This window comes from Babylonia areolata, chromosome 24, assembly GCF_041734735.1.
Source record: "Babylonia areolata isolate BAREFJ2019XMU chromosome 24, ASM4173473v1, whole genome shotgun sequence".
NCBI classification, from domain to species: Eukaryota; Metazoa; Mollusca; class Gastropoda; order Neogastropoda; family Buccinidae; genus Babylonia; species Babylonia areolata.
In genome coordinates this window covers 14,384,425-14,401,924 of record NC_134899.1, presented here as the reverse complement: position 1 = coordinate 14,401,924, position 17,500 = coordinate 14,384,425, and the positions used below count along the sequence as shown (strand labels likewise).

Here is a 17,500-nt window from a genome sequence, read left to right as displayed (position 1 = left end):
GCAGCTGTTCAGAAGAGGCAGGCCAGAAAGTCACGGGCAAACAAGCTCCCTGACAATGGTATGCCTATCTTTGTCTGCCCCAACTGTCAGCGAACATTTGGTGCGCAGATTGGACTATTCAGCCATCTGCGCATTCACAGATAGATTCATCTTCTTTATCTTGTGCTTGTTGTTGTTGTTGTGATTGTTGTTGTTGTTCTTCTTCTTAATATTCTTCGTCTTCTCCTTCTCATAACAGTTATCATCATCATCATCATCATCATCAGTAGTAGTAGTAGTATCATCATCATCATCATCATCATTATTATTATCATCATCATCATTATTATTATCATCATCATCATCATTACTATTATTATCATCATCATCATCACCATCATCGTCGTCATCCCAAAGAAAACAAACAAACAAACAAAAAACAACAACAAAATGTGAACGTCCTGTCTTCTGCCAGGCGGTAGCATCGGCACCAGCAGCAGTCAGAGCACGGAGTACCGTCTGGTCCCCCCGGCAGTGTACGTGGTGTTTGGCGGGGACCTGCACGTGCTCTTCCACATGCCGGCCAACGTGTCGCTGCCCAACGCCTTCGTGCACCTGCAGGGTCAGAGGCCGAAGGACGGCACGTGGCTGGAGGTCACCACCATGGGGCTGCCCCTCTCCCGAAAGGCTGGCACCCTGTCCGTGGCATGTGGCATCGTGGAGTTTGCTGGGAGGTGAGGGGATTTTTTTTTAATATGATGTATGCAGTGGTTGTTGTTGTTGTTGTTGTTGTATACGTGTGTTGAATGTATTATAGCATTGTAGATGTTAATCTTTTGTTTAATTCGATGTGAGTGTAATGTTCATTTGGTCACACACACACACACACACACACACACACACACACACACACACACAAATATATATATATATATATATATATATATATGTATATATATACGAGGGTCATTCAATAAATAAGGTGAATTTTTCGGTATAAGGACTTCTAATACAGACAGAAGTTTACTTCTTTTTTTTTTCAACGTAGTCTCCCAGCACTGTCACATACTTTTCCCATCTGTGCACAAGCTTCCGTATTCCCTCAGCGTAAAAATCTTTGGACTGATGTCTCAGCCAGTCGCTCACAACACTTTTGACTTCATCGTCACTTTCAAACTGATCCGTCCTTCTTTAAACAATTTAGCCCACTTGTAGACATTTTTTCGGCTGAAACATGTGGCACTATACACAGTTGACATTCTCCTATGAATTTCAACTGGTTTGCACCCTTCAGCAACCAAAAACTTGATAACTGACCGCTGTTCAATCCTGGAGCATGCTTCTTGGTCAGCCATCTTTGTTAATCGCCAAAACTCTCAAAGTCTTTTTTAATCTGCAAAACAAATTAAATCCATGTGAAAAAGAAGTAAAACAAAAAAAAAGAAAAAAAAGTAAGCTTCTATCTGTATTAGAAGTCCTTATACCGAAAAATTCACCTTATTTATTGAATGATCCTCGTATATATATATATATATATAGAGAGAGAGAGAGAGAGAGAGAGAGAGAGAGAGAGAGAAGTTGGACGGAGGAATCCACGTGACGGCCTGAAATGGGCAGTTCCATACTACTGGGCCAAGGAATTAGAAAGAACGCTGACCTTGTGATTTTTTTTTTCCCGAGGGATTGTCATGGAATCAGCAGCCGAGTGTGAACATCTAGAAAGAGTGTGGATCGAAAATAAGTCACAAAGAAATGTGGGTGGAGTTTGATTTATGACCTTCTTCGTTCGTGGGCTGCAACCCCCACGTTCACACGTATGTATACGAGTGGGCTTTTAGGTGTATGACCGTTTTTACCCCGCCATCTAGGCAGCCTTACTCCGTTTTCGGGGGTGGTTTATGACATTAAAACACGTGGAAGCTAGATCGTAATCCAGTCTGTAAGAGATGGGCGCGCAGTCTAGGTTTCTTAGAGGAGGAATTACATGAGTTTGTCCTAAGTATTACAGACTCATATTATAAACAGAGGAACGCTTCCTTACTCAGAATCAACAGCGTGAATTTACATGTATCTTTCAGTGCTTTCGTATCATCTTCTTCAGCAAAACTTATACAGAAAAGTCTTGGTTCGGACTGTCCGTGAGTGAACTGTCTCAGTTTTACTAATGAAGAAGGTGAGAAATCACTGAAGATCATACGGTTAAGTTCAAACTTTCGATTCTGAGGAAGGAAACTTTCTTTCATAAACACATGCCCAGACTCAGATAACTTTTTCCTATGAATCCATTTCAAATCCATCTATCCATGCATCAGTTAGTCAGTCAGTCAGTCAATCCATCCACCGCTGTGCTTGTCACCTGACAGGTATTCGCTGACCATGGTGATGCAGGTGGACGGCCCTGTCCTCACCCAGGCGACCTTCACCTCCGTCTGGCCGGCGCTGACCTTCGTCCTGCCCGACACGCACGCGGCGCTGACGTCCCCCGTCATCATGGATATCAGGTCACGTGCCGCGTGTTCCTCGCGCCTAGAACGCGAGTTCCTGACCCTAGAGCTGTACTTCCAAAGGTTCGAGGACTCGGGGTCCACGCTCCTTGACCCGTCCCGCGTACAAAGGGTCACGGCGGCCAACTTCACCGGCATCGACAGGCCGGAGGTCAGGTGGAGCTACCCCTGTACTCTGTTCGACCTGGATGGGTACTACCAGGCGGCGCTGCGATCCTCCACGGGCACGACCTTGACCGTGTCCAATGTCATGACCCTGACCTTCAGCGCCAGCTACCACCTGAGCTCGGGGCGGTCCAGCGTGCTCCCGTGCAAGGCGGGTAGCAACGTGAGCGTGCTGTACAGCCACCCGCCCTGTGCCGGGGTGGACAGGTTCAGGCTGTATCGCCTGGTCAGGACGGTGCCTGGGTCCACCGCGGCACCCGTGGAGAGGCTGTACATGGGGGAGTTCGAGGCGCACCCGGACAGGACCCGGGTGGATCTCGGCTGTGAGGAGTTTGAAGGGGATGGCGGGGAGTCGGTGGGGTACTGCTGGGTGTACGTGACCTTGGCGAGGTCCGGGGCCGTGGTGGAACAGAAGGAGCTGTGTCTGCCCGCCTGGCCTGGAGCAGGTGAGGAAGTGTGTGTGTGTGTGTGTGTGTGTGTGTGTGTGTGTGTGTGTGTAGGACGTGAAATCAAGAGCAGGTATGTGCATATAACTTTGTATTTGGCAGGGTGGGTGGGGTGGATACACGCTTTTTGTGTGAATGCCCATGTAAAAAAAATATATATCCATAGTTCTTTCGTTTCGTATTGTCGTTGTTGTTCCTGTAGCGGTTGTTGTTGTTGTTGTTGGTGTTGTTGTTCTCCTTCTTCTTCTTCTTTGCCCAGCTACGGTATAGAAAAGGGGAAACCAAACTTAAGAACTTGTTTTCAAAACAATTCAGAAGCAACAGCACGTCCGACTGGCTGTACAACACCTCATAGTCAAACACAAGACATATATTTGATATTTGGTGAAGGGTCATGTCTTTCACCAAATCCAACTTTGGTTGTAGAAACAGAGAAAGACTGATGAACTTAGATCGAAAAAACACACGTGCGTACATGTACTAGATACGTACACACTTAGCTTATGGTATATATTAATCTATACAGCTTCTGTCATTCCCGTAGAGTGTCAAGAAAGCAGTGTCAGTGTGTTTATAATGAGGAGCTAGGCTTACAGACATGACATTAAATACAGACATAACTTGCAAAAAATACTCAGTCATAAGACCGCGGAGTCTTGGGATAAACAAAATGTACAATCCAGGTGAGCTGACTTCTGTCGATACGATGTCTACCTGCAGTGTTATCGATCAACATGATGCAGGAATGTGAACAAGCGCCGCTGACTGGTCCATAAATAAAACATGTACGGAAAGACACTGTGTGCAAGGATCAAACTACCCCACCTCTCTGGCTGGATTTCACCCCGGGTCTTTCTCGGCTAGCCTCGATTCCCCTCCCCCTCCCCAGCCCCCACCCCCACTCCCACCCCCACCACCCTACACAAGGTCGTTGTTAATGCCATGTCGACTTCCACGCCCACCCCACCCCATTAATGTAAATTACTCCGTTTCTTTGGATTCAATCAAGCTATTGATAACAAGGATGGGGTCGGGGTCGGACAGGGCTAGACTATACCGACCCCCAGCTCCTCCTCCCCAGTATAGCTTACCGGAAGTAAACGTGTGCGGGTGGGGGGTCGGGGGTGGGGGGGTTCTGCTTTGACAGCCTGAATTTCATTTCAGGCTTGCCTAGAATGATTTGATTTGATTTGATATGGAGACTTATATAGCGCCTATCCTCGGTCTGAGACCAAGCTCTAAGCGCTTTGCAAACTCGGTGTCATTTGCACAACAGGCTGCCTACCTGGGTAGAGCCGACTGACGGCTGCCATTGGGCGCTTGGCATCATTCGTTTCCTGTGTTATTCAATCAGATTTCAAGCACGTACACATATACACTCAGACATGTAGCATTTTACGAGTATGACAATTTTGTTAATTTACCCCGCCATGAAGGCAGCCATACTCCGTTTTCGGGGGTGTGCATGCTGGGTATGTTCTTGTTTCCATAACCCACCGAATGCTGACATGGATTACAGGATATCTAACGTGCGTATTTGATCTTCTGCGTGCGTATACACACGAAGGGAGTTCAAGCACTAGCAGGTCTGCACATATGTGGTTCTGTGAGATCGGAAAAAATCTCCATCCTTTGCCCACCGGGCGCCCTTACCAAGATTCGAACCCAGGGACCCTCAGATTGAAAGTCCAACGCTTTAACCACTCGGCTATTGCGCCCGTCATAAGGAGGTGTAAAATCCAACTAGGGGATTGGGGGGAAGTTGAGGTTTACCCCCAGGGGATATTTCAGGCCAGTCTACATAGACTCTCGGGGGGTAATCCCGCCTGGCTAGATCTGACCCCGGGGTACAAACCAAAGGTGGTAGGAAGGGGCTGCTACACCGATGTGGTGAAAGCACCAGTTCACCGACCCTGCAGCGTCCAGTGCGCTCATCCTGCCGGGCTGACCGTCGTCTGCTTTTGTCACAGTACTGTCCCATTATTTATTCTGGTCGGTACCACCTCAGCTACATGTACGCCTCATTACCTGACGTCAGCTCGGCTTTAATGCTGATCTGTCTATCTGTATGTTGTATTTCTCTCTGTGTCAGCACACACACACACACACACACACACACACACACACACACACACACACACACACACACACACACACACACACACATTAATAATGATAATAATATTGCATATAATATATGTGTGTGTATGTATATAACGTTAAATCGCGCGCGCACTCATACAGTTGTGTGTGTGTGAGAGAGAGAGAGAGAGAGAGAGAGAGGGTGCATTTCTTTGTGAGGTCAGTGTGGACATGGTGATAAAGCTGTTATAATCTGCAGCTCCCTATGCCTGAACATTTGTCTTTCATCTCAGTTTAAGGGAGACATCGCATACCTTTTGAAAGCCCGTCCGCGGCCCCCATTCCCCGTCCCCTCCCCCCGCCACTTGTTAAGTCTTCCTCTTATAGTGGACTGTGATGTAAAGCTCGGGCAAGGCTGAGTTTTTATGCCATGTAATTCCTGTTTGTATTGTGCCATGAAACATAGATCTTCACATTTATAAGATACTCATGCGATGTAGTTTTTACTCTGTGCATGCTGTCGTTTGGATTATCGTTGGTAAGTGCAAAGATCGTTGGGGTCATCGTTGGTAAGTGCTTGTGTCGTTTGGAATATATTAGGTAAGTCCATGGGTAGTTTGGATTATCTTTGGTAAGTGCATGACTTCTTTAAAAAGGAAATCATTGTCTGGCGCTTGCTGTTTTGTCTATATGAACCGGAACTTAACATGGTAAGGGATAACAGAAGCTCAGTGGAATTGAAATAGGATAAACATATAATGTTTCTTTATTATGCGAATTATATAAACTCATATTTAAACAATATCTCAAGGCCTGACAAAGCGCGTTGGGTTACGCTGCTGGACAGGCATCTGCTTGGCAGATGTGGTGTAGCGTATATGGATTTGTCCGAACGCAGTGACGCCTCCTTGAGCTACTGATACTGATACTGATACTGACATAAATGTCACGGTCTTTTGTGTTTGCCATGTGTGTGTGTGTGTGTGTGTGTGTGTTGATTCCACTTGCAATATTCCTCAGTTTCCATAATCATGAATAAGTTTGTCAATCATTGTACGTTTACGTTTCGGTGTGTTTTGTGCTAGTCATTAGAGGAGTGATTGTGGTAAATTGGTGTGAACGGTTTTCTTGAATCGATGTGATTGAAATAAAATGCTTCTCTGTGTCACGCAGTTTTACCGCAAGATGGCGGGTGGAGCGACTGGACCTCGTGGACCACGTGCTCGGTCACGTGTGGTTCGGGCAAGCGCAGTCGTTTCCGGATATGCAACAGTCCACTCCCGCAATATGGTGGTCGTCATTGCTATGGCCACCCCGTGCAGTGGTCTCACTGTCTGAAAACCTGTGCCGGTCAGTTGTACCTGTGAATGGATAGATGGATTAATTAACTAACGACTGAATGAAGACGTTTATGACAAAGCGAATAAAACTTAAACGTCCCTTTTATATGTAGGAAATACGATAGATACTTGAGGCACCCTCAGATCACCAGAATTGATCGGTAAACTGACGACCCACAAAATATAGCGACGTCAAATGTGTCTCAGAATCCAGTGTTGCCTTACAGTGTGTGTGTGTGTGTGTGTGTGTGTGTGTGTTTTCACAGACTCTTAGTTCCTAAATCGATTCACTTATTGACAGTAATGGGATTATTCAGCTGTGAAAACAGCCACAGTGCTACTTCGCATGCACTGAGAACAACGACACCTAAACCGAACAAGCAAGCAAACGCACACGTGTGTGTGTGTGTGTGTGTGTGTGTCTGTTTCTGTGTGTGTCTGTGTTCACAGACTCTTAAGCTTCTGAATCGGTTCACCTATAGACAGTAATGAGATGATTCAGCTGTGAAAGCAGCCACAGCGCTATTTCGCATGCACTGAGAACAACGACACCTAAACCGAACAAGCAAGCAAAAGCAAACGTGTGTGTGTGTGTGTGTGCGTGCGTGTGTGTGTGTGCGTGCGTGCGGGTGTGTGTGTGTGCGTGCGTGCGCGTGTGTGTGTGTGTGTGTTGTCCTCGCTTTAAACTATGTCTTCTCCACAGTTCACAGGTAATAAAAAAAGAAAACCTCGACTCCGATGTGTGAGACGAGTACTTTGGGACATCTGACACCTGGGGCACTGACTCAGATTTATTAAAGTCCTTGCACCCGGATTATCGCAGTCAGTCGGTGGGTGGTGGGTGGAGGTGTCTCCCCAGGTAATCATTCTGACGCTTCTCCCGTCGAACGAGGCACACTGCCGTAAACTGCCTAGAGCAAGGCTCGTTCGTTGATTTTTTTCCCCCACACCGTTGACGGATATTGCATGGGCGGTGTGTCGTGACGTATGTTATGTGCTGACGGGTGGGTGGGTGGTGATGAGATGGCGAGTTAAGTGTACGAGATTGTTTTTGATTGTTGTTTTCTTATTTTGACGGTGGTAGTGGCGATAGATTTATGTGTGTGTGGGTGTGTGTGTGTGTATGTGAGAAAGAGAGAGAGAGAGTATACACTTCGGGATACAACAGTCCCCTCCACTCCCCTTTCTTCCCCTGTACCGTTACAGACCTGTTGCCAAGATCCCCTCTTCGCTCACCCCAGTTTGACCCCAACTGCCTCTGCGGGTGCACGCACACGTCACAGACAGGGGAGATAATCGCGAGCGGCCGCTGTGTGGGCCTGGCAACATGGATCATCGAAACCATCCCCGCGCAGCGCGTGGTGTTGACCTTCCGTTACTATAGCATCTCCTACGCAAAACAATGGGTCAAGGTTCGCGATGGCGGAGCAGAAAGTGACGAGCTGTTGTTCTACTCTCACCACCAGTCTCAGCCTCCCGGTGACGTCACTTCCTCCTCCAGTGTCATGCGCGTGGAACTGATGACGAAGGCGGATCTGACGTCACCTGTTGACGTGAAGCTGTTTGCTCGAAACGCAACCATGCCCATCCATATTCAGGGGTTCATCGCTTCGTACACAGTGACAGGTTCGTTGTATGGACGAGAGAGAGAGAGAGAGAGAGAAAGAGATTATCTGTCCTGTCTGCCTGCCAGTTTGTCTGTGAATGTATTTTAATGAAACAGATTAGCTTCAGCAATGACTGTCTATTTTATTTTGACGGAATGTTCACTTACACACAATACAGAGTGATAACTCTCTCTCCATATGCAAGGTACACAACTTCAAGTCAATGCAGCTTGTGTCATTCACTTTTATTCGTATGTATTCTTTTTTTTTTTTTTTCGTCATTTCCCACTTTTTTCTGAGCCATCAGTCAGAATGATGCATGCATCCCGACAGTTCAAAACTTCACAAAGCTCCACCAAGGGATTCAGAGTTGGTTTTTTTTTTTTTGGTAATGTTGAATTCCCACTCTAGAGCTTGAAAAAACAAAACAACTGCAACAATAACAACTAACACACACACACACACACACACACACACACACACACACACACACACGAGTTAAGTTAAACAGAACATTTCTCCTGACAGTTGCAGACAGCGCCCACTTCCCCCCACCCCTCACCCGCCAGGAAGAGTCCTCGGTCATGGACAGCGAGGTGGCCATCGTGGGGCTGTCGGTGGTGGGGGTGGTGGTGCTGGCCGTGGTGGTCTTCGCGGTGGCTCAGCGGAAGATCTGGGGCAGGAAGGTGCCAGGCTACTCGGCGGCCAAGACGGACGAGGCTCCGGACAGCCTGAAGCGAAGCAGTGGTCAGTTCGGATCCGACGCTCCCGTCACCGATGTTGAAGGTCCGTCCCTGTGCACTGAAGGGGTGGGTGGGTGGTTGTGGGTATACAGGGTGATGGGGAGCGGTACACCGGGTGGCTATCGTGTTTGGGTAGATTGGTTAGAGCGTGTGCTCATACGTGCGTGTATGTGTGTGTGGTGGAAGTTTTAACCACGGCGAAAGTAAATAATGTATCCAGTTCATCACTGATGCTTTTGTCAAGTTTCCTTTAACATGAAAGTAGCATTGTTGTTGATGTTGTTGATACTGCTTTTTCCTGCATTGTGGGGGTGGGTGATGGAAGGATAGAAGGTGTAGAAAGCGAAGAGGTCAAATGAATTCCAAAGCAGGTGTTGTGGGTGTGGAGTGTTGTTGGGGATGGGGGTAAGGGGTGTCATTCGTGCGCACATACAAACCAGCGTGTTCAGCTTATTTGTGTACACATGACCGTACGCCTGAGGCGGTGTGTAGTGTGGGCACCATGAGTTGTTGATCACGTCACCTGCCTACAGGGGGTCGGGGGAAGCGGTCCTCAGACCAGCACCAGGCCTCCAGGAACTCCTCCATCGCTAGCACGGGCAGCACGGAAAACCCGCAGAGCAAGGCTCGAACACACGTCGCCCACAGTTCGGGCGTCATCCACGCCAAAGCGCCGCGGTCACGTGCAGCCGGTGATGTCACGGGCCCCTACTACGACAAGGCACGGGCACGTATCTCCGACAGCACGGGCAACCTACAGGGCAAGGCACCTGCCCACAGCCCAGACGTCTTCCGGGGCAAGGCCCGGGCGTACAGCGTCCCCACTGCCGGGCAGGGGAGAGGTCCGATGGTGCCGGGGGTCCACCCGCACACTGCTGGTGCCGGCAGACCTCACAGGCACTGCAAGTCCCTGGAGGAGAGGCTGCACGAGGACCGCAGGATGAGTTCTGGCGGGGGCGTCGTTCGCCAGCTTGCCCCGTTCCCGTCAGGGTACCGTTTGGGTGACGTGAAGGTCTCTCCTGGCCACTCCTCTGCTTCTCCTGCCATGGACCCCGCCCCCAGCAAGCAGGACCTTCTCACGCGGAAGCATCGGTCCAAGAAGGCAGGGAGGAGAGGGGAGCGGGGGCCGGTGAGTTCCTCCAGCACCACGGCTGTGGACGACGCCCCCGCGGGTCGTCAGAACACCACCACAACCAGAGCGGAGATCCATGTGGTCCAGCCGCTGTCCTCCCCAAGCCACGTCTCGGCCACTGCAAACCCCACACTTTCACAGTCCACGGGAAACGTGAAATCCCTCGCTGACATCAGAGAGAGAAGCGCGAGGAGGGAGGCGAGCAGAAGGCGTTCGGACGGTGACAGGAACGTTCAGAGAGAACAGCAGCACGTGCCTCTCGTGCAGAGTGCAGGGCACTCTCGGTCACGTCATCCGCGCGCCAATGACAGACCTTCATCTTCTTCTGTGCGCGGCCACAAGACACCCGGCGTGTCGCCCACAACTATCAAAGCAAAAAGACCACTCTCTCTCACGGTAAATCCACAGTCTGCAAACCAGTCCGGTGCACCAGCGGACGTGGGAACAACACCCCACAACGACACAGACCCCCAACGAAGCAGACCCAGGACTGCTACTGCATCCCCGCCCCCTAGTTCTGAAGCAGAAAAGCCGGCAGTGGTTAACACACTGTCATCCACCCGACAGGGTCAGACGTCAAGCAGGTGTCCGGAGAGAGACAGAAACACACGGGCCGGCATGGAAAAAGACTGCAAAGAGTCCGGCTCATATAGTCCCGGTAAGAGCGGCATTGTGACGTTGTTGCCCAAAGGGGACATCAGTTCCCAGGCGGTGTCTCCCTGCCGCACTGTCATCACACCTGAGCTGGAGTATGATGACTTTATACCTGCCGACCCCCGCCCTTACCTGCACTACGCGGACCTCAGCAGACAGCCGTGGACGGGCACGGAGGCGGCGGGCAGCAGGGCTCGGCCCAGGGACAGGGACCCTATGGGATCATGATGCCGGCTTCCTGTTGTTCGTCACTGACTGCGAGTCGAGTTTCTCTCCTTGAAGAGATCGAGGGCTCAAACCAAAAGACGACATTTATTTTTTGGTGCTGTGTGTGTGTGTGTGTGTGTGTGTGTGCGCGCGCGTACACGTGCGTTTGTGTGTGCTTGTGTGTGTGGCGCGAGCATGTATGTTTGTGCACGTGTGTGTGTGTGTGTTGGCATTTCTCAGTGTGTGTGTTAGCGTGTCTGTGCGTTCATTCGTGTGTGTGCGTTCGTGTGGTGGGGAGGGGGGAGGGGGGGGGGGCACGGGGAACGCGTGTGTGTAGGAGGGGAGGAGTGTCAGTGTAAATCAAACTTGAGCATTTTTCTCTTACAACATTATAGAGTGACAATAATAGAGTGGAGACAGGACCGCATTCTTAAAACGACTTCTTCAATAAAACCCGCTCCATATTACAGTCCCCAAGAACAAACAAACAAACAAAAATTATCGAAAAGAAGAAATAACAAAAGATTCAGTTGCCCAAAGGCACATCTACTCCGTAAATTGTCTTTGACTTTTATTCATTTGGTTTCACAGAAAGGTGTAAATTATCATTATCTAACTTGTTTTTTAATAACCTCACAACTCTAGCGCCTTTCTTCTTGCAAATAAGGAAGTAAGCACTTCCCTGCACAGGTGGAGATTATGTCGAAGCTTTCGTGCAGTGGACGCATAGAACGTTATGAATACACCCCGTGTGCTGGCGGGGTTTCAAGTACTTTCTGTCTGTGTCTTGCTGGCGTGTTCCGTTGTAACAATCCGTCCTTCAGAAAGCGAGAAGCGGAGAGTCTATGCAGGAATGACCGAGTGTGCGTGTGTCTGCATTACAATCATCTGATGACTATGCGACCCACTCTGTTCAATGCATGTGTGGTCCGGATTCACAGTCAAGCCCACAGGCTGTTCTCACTCACCGTCACTTAGCAGAGGTTCGACAGTGTAGTGCTTATCACGCTCGCCTCAGACGACAGAGGTCCTGGGTTCGAAATTAAGGCTAGGCCAGAGCGCTGGGTTGATGTGCAGGCCGAGCATCAGCTCCACAGCAGATCTGGTGAGGCGTATATGGAATATTTCGCGGGATGGAACTCATTTATGATAGCTCGTGGATGTCAAAACGTTGGTTTTGACTGAGGGTACTAAATGTGGAGCTCAGCTGACCTGGTGTGATACACAACAGCGGACGTGAATGAATTTGCATCGATTGTGCCATACTAGTATTGAGTCATTATGCACGTGCAGAATTCGTGTTCAACGGTGAAATGTCTACTTTATTTATATTTTGATGTTGTGTTTATGCATATTTATTTGATGTTATGCATTCGATTTGTGAATTGTACGGTACGTATTTGAGAAGTATCTTATTCATGTTGTTTTCGTTTAAAAAACAACAACACGATTTTGAAACCCACCCACACTTGCAAGATTGTACTTTGATTATGTGTCTATGCATGTATATGTGATAATCTTTCTTGGACAGCAACTTACATTTTTACTTGCAATGATCAACGAATTGTTTCTTTTGAAGTTGAATTAATGGCTGTGAATATTCTGATGAAAGAAAAGTATTAAAGACATTGGAAATTTTGTGTCAGTGAAATACTTTTTTGGAAGCATTAAGTGCATTAAATCGTTTTCGAAAGCAACAGTGGATTCTTGTTATCCGTTCCTGAGGCAGAAACTTACAGAATACAGAATACTTTATCATATCCAAGTTTAGTGACTGGTTCCTAGCATCGTTTCGTGAGTGGGTTCGTACACTACTCCGTGGTTCTTCTTCTTCTTCTTTCCGTTACACGACCAACATGGACTTGTCGATGACTCTGTCATGGTTCATGCATGCTGGGTATTTTCGTGTCTCCATAACCCACCGAACACTGACATGGGTTACAGGATCTTTAACGTGCGTATTTGATCTTCTGCGTGCGTATACACACGGAGGGGGTTCAGGCACTAGCAGGTCTGCACACATGTTGACCTGGGAGATCGGAAAAATCTCTACCCTTTACCCACCAGGCGCCGTTACCGTGATTCGAACCCAGGACCCTCAGATTGAAAGTCCAACGCTTAAACCACACGGCTATTGCGCCCGTCATGGTTGATCCGTACGTTATTTAATGAGTGGCTCCTATCATCGTTTATGAGTGACCCTGTGCATCATTCAGTAAGTCACTCCGTACATTTAGTAAATGGCTTCTAACATAACCGTGTGTGTGTGTGTGTGCGTGCGCGTGCGTGCGTGTCATTTTGGTCGGTGACTACATCGGTCAATTGTTGGTGGCTCCTTTCAGCATCAAGTGACTCTACATCTACAGCTGTGAATTCTGGAAACTTCAAATCACATGGGAGGTAAACATAGATACTATTCACACCAAATGCCTATACGTGAGGTAGGCGGCATCAAATGGAGTGAGTTTTCTTCTTTCAAACAGGTCAAAGAGAGCCCATCGGCCTCCAGATTCAACCGCCATCTGCACACGGCCACCCTCTGGCTGGCACATGAAATCAGTCTCTCCGCAACAGGAACTGCACGCCGCGAAGTGGAGGCCTCATTACTTTCATGCAGACATAACCAAACCATTGGAAGCTATCACTACCACCCTAATCATAACACTGATACTCCTACCTACTATGACGAATACCGATGCTCACACCTCCCATACAGAGAGCTAGTGGCGTTTACAAGTTACACGTACCTACGTAAAGATGCATCGACCCACCAAAAAAAAACAAAAAAACCACGCTGACGCCCCCATGAACATCTCTCTTGGGCCAAGTAAAATGAAAAGCAAGAGATGAATGTTTTTCTTTTGTTTTGGTGCCACATCAATGCGAAATTACCCTTCACATCACTTGCCCAATTTCCCAGCCAGTTCTCAGTGACTTTATATAGGAGACGCAGTGACAGAGTCGGTTAGACGTTGGACACCAGTGGTTACCAGTGATCGGGGTTCGAGGCCCCGTTTCGGCATGATGCTGTGTCCTGGGGAAAGGCGCTTTACTTGGATTTTCCTCACTTCACCCAGTTGTGAATGGGTACCTGACTAAAGTTGGCAAAGGCTGGAATGACGTACGGAAAGGATTGGACAACCGGCCTTCCCATCCCGAGCCCTGGACACAAAGGACACGAATCCACTGCCTCGATGGTAAAAGGCTGTATGGGACCTTTAACCTAAACCTAGCTCATTAACTGTCTGCCTTGAACATTTCAGTGGAACTCGCGATGAATTCAGCACTGCTCTGAGCGGTTCCCGACACGGCTGTCGACGTCAAGTGGGGCGCTGTGAGGGGTGGCTAACTGTCTTCACAGCAACAGTTGTCAAATAATAAAACTGTCACGGACACTGCCCTGCACTCGATTCTCTCGCGGAGACAGTGACGCCGGGTTCACTCTGCTGTACAGGGTTTGGAGGGGGGCAGAGGGGGGAGGCATGTAGGTTCTCTTGTAGGGGGAGCGAGGGTATTGCGGAGATTTATGTGTTTGAAAAGTGTTTTTGGTTTCGCAGTGTTCGTCAATGTGATTCGTGCCCTTGAGTGGAAATTGAGAATGATATGGCGGCAGGTCAAAGTCTGGGGGGGTGTGTGTGTGTGTGTGTGTGTGTGTGTGTACAAATGATATGCGCATGCAAAAGGAAAAGCAAAACAACTATGTGCATACGGATGTGTGCCATTACAGCATGTACATGTGCATTTCTGTGTGTTGTCTGCATGCTTGTACATGATGTGCACGCAAAAGAAAAAAAGCTATGTGCATGTTTAAGGAGACTGTTTTATCAGTTAGGATGTGCAGGTACACAGAATGTGCACTTGAGTGTGTGTGTGTGTGTGTGTATGCATGAGTGAGAGAGAGAGTGAGATAGAGATTGGTGTGTGCGTGTGTGAATAATGTAGACAGAATGAAAAACTGACATTGAGAGGTGATGGCGGTGTCTTGTGGTTGGAAAGAAAGAAAACATAGAAGCATGAAGAAGACGGAGAGGAGAGAATCAGTCAAGCACCCCCTCACGTCTCCCCCCCCCCCCCCCCCTTCACACACACAAACATACGTTTGTGCACACATATACCACCAGTACGGGCACACATGCACGAACACACTTGCATGAGCATACACACTCACACATGTATATGCACACACACACATATGCACATGCAGACACGCACACATTCACACACACAAAGTGATACACTTGTGATCTTTATCATGAGATGTGCAACAGGTCAACAACAATTTTAAAAAATGCAAAGCATAGTGCATTTCATTCCTCAAAACTTAAAAAAAAAAGTAACATATTAAATCCACTCATGCCATGTATGTCAAAGAGTCACATCCATCCTTCACATGACATGGCCTGATGCAATAAACCTTATCCATTTGTAGATCAATGATTCACACAACACATACTGTGACATACCCTAACTCTACAATCATCATTCACACTCACATCCTTACATCACACACTACACACAAACTGACACACACATACCTGTATAATTTTAACACACACACGACAACCTACACACAAACTGACAAGCACATACCTCTACAATTTTCACACACATACATATACGACATGCTACACACACAGTGTCCATACAATTACCATTCACACACACACATACCTTACATGACAAGCTACACACAGTGACCGCAACACCTCTGCATATTTCATATTTCACACACAGACATGCATACACCACTCTTAACATGACTTGCCTCACTTCTTTCCCACCACACACATACAAACACAAACACCGTTGTTAGCGTCATGGACTGATGGCTGGGAGGACGCAGATTCAAATCCCAGCGAAGGTGGTTTTTCGGCCCGTGGCCGGCTCCTACCCAGAGCTGAGTGTGCTGTGTGCTTAAATGGGGTGACTGGGACCACACAGTCGAGTGTCATCCACTTCAAGGATGCGTCTTTGGGTGTGTTGCTCTAATTACCTGACCAGCACTGCAAGTGTCTGTATCTCTCGGGCCTGGTTAATGCCGGGATATCATTATGATAGGAAGCATAGAGTATAGCCTTGTCATGCAATCCCAAACCAAAATGGACCTTCATAGCAACATTGTCATCCTCCTCCTCCTCCATCATCATCAGTATAAACAAAACAGTCTCAAAGTCTGAGGCCTTTCATGCCCTGCTCTCACTGTGACCTCAGTTTCAATACCCCTCCACTTCTGTGCTTGGGGTCAGTCCTGTCAATGTCTTCAGTGTCGGCAGATTCATGGGGGGCTGTTGTTTGAGGGATGTGGTGGTGGTCTCCACTCTGGGAGGGACGCTCACTCAAGTCTGGCTCTGCGACTAAGCCATTGTTGTCATTAGTAAGGGGCTTAGTAGGTGGTGTCCTAAGTATGTTAAATCAAAACAGGCACCACTGAACACCACTGAAGTGACTCAGAAGCAGTGAAGGGTCTCTTCTGGTGTGTGGCCTCCTGGTGACCTAACAATGATGGTTCCCTGCTGACTGTCGACACTGGAACTGTGACGGACGAACCTGGGTGTGGCCGTGTATGGGGGAATCTAAATGAGCGGCATGGGAGTAATGCCACTGAAACGGTGCAGATGATGGGGCAAAAAAAAAAACGACAACAAAAAAACCAAAAAAACCCACCCTTCCACCAAGCCACCCACCCATCCACAAACACCCACACAGTTCACACAGCACTGTCATCAGCATCAGGCCCGCCGGAAGAAGCACCAGTAGTGTTCTCTTTGTTCTCGTCCTCCACATCGGCCATGCTGGTATCCCCCACGTCACTCTTCTGCATAAGTGAGTTCTCCTCCCCGACCCCTGTCTCCTCCATCTCGTCCTCATCCTCGTCATCATCCTCCTCCATCATCAAAATCCGAACACGGCGCCGCGAGTGGAAGAGCACGGCGGCGGTCTTCCGGAGGCTGACGGCCAGGGAATGTGCGTGGATGTTGTCCAGGTGTTGCAGGGATCCAGGTGTCAACAGGTGACCCAGCTCCACCGTCTGCAGCCCAGACACGCCCACTATGTTCTCCGTGGTGTTGACGCTGCAGTAGGCGTGGGAGGGGATGGAGGGCAGGGAGAACTGAACCAGGGCGGGGCGGCCGTGTGGGGACTGGGAGGTGAGCAGCATGGTCAGGGTGCTGGGGTCGTAGCGACCCAGGTCCAGCAAGGAGAATTCCTCCTCCCCCTCCTCTTTGCCCTGCACCTGTTTCCAAACATGCGGGAGGAGTTGGTGAAGGTTTTTTGTTATTGTTGTTTTTTTTCTTTATTAAAAGAGGACTCTAATTATAGGGACTGCATGGGTAGGAGTGGGTTTTTTTTTTTTTTTTAACTGAGAACATTCTGTTTTACTTTGATAGAGAACGTTTTTTTTGGGGGGGGGTTAACTGTAAGATGGGCTGATTTTCTTTCTATTTTAACTGAGGACATTTTGTTATACTGCAACAGAGAAATCCTAATGATAGCAACTACATCAAGGGGAACAACTTTATTTTTCTTTTTTTTACTGAAAGGGTTAAGGTTCATGGGCCACTCAAACAAAATGTGTCTAATCAATCCCGAAACAAAGTAATATAAGTGAGGGAAAAAAAATTTATAAAAAAATTGCCAAATTG

At 48.3% G+C, this 17,500-nt stretch overlaps 2 protein-coding genes across 2 annotated transcripts in view; one reads left to right on the top strand and one right to left on the bottom strand.

The window, feature by feature from the left end:
• LOC143298869 (uncharacterized) overlaps positions 1-13,104 on the top strand; it is a 42,939-nt gene extending 29,835 nt beyond the window's left edge. The window contains exons 2-7 of the mRNA XM_076611872.1: positions 455-713; positions 2,343-3,094; positions 6,350-6,526; positions 7,723-8,142; positions 8,652-8,909; positions 9,400-13,104. Of these exons, the coding sequence (XP_076467987.1) occupies positions 455-713; positions 2,343-3,094; positions 6,350-6,526; positions 7,723-8,142; positions 8,652-8,909; positions 9,400-10,880 (3,347 nt within the window). The 3' untranslated portion in view covers positions 10,881-13,104. The remainder of the gene's footprint in view (positions 1-454; positions 714-2,342; positions 3,095-6,349; positions 6,527-7,722; positions 8,143-8,651; positions 8,910-9,399) is intronic.
• Positions 13,105-15,098: 1,994 nt separating this feature from the next.
• Positions 15,099-17,500, bottom strand: part of LOC143298755 (anaphase-promoting complex subunit 4-like) — a 10,774-nt gene continuing 8,372 nt past the window's right edge. The window contains exon 5 of the mRNA XM_076611694.1: positions 15,099-17,091. Coding sequence (XP_076467809.1) covers positions 16,567-17,091 — 525 coding nt within the window. The 3' untranslated portion in view covers positions 15,099-16,566. The remainder of the gene's footprint in view (positions 17,092-17,500) is intronic.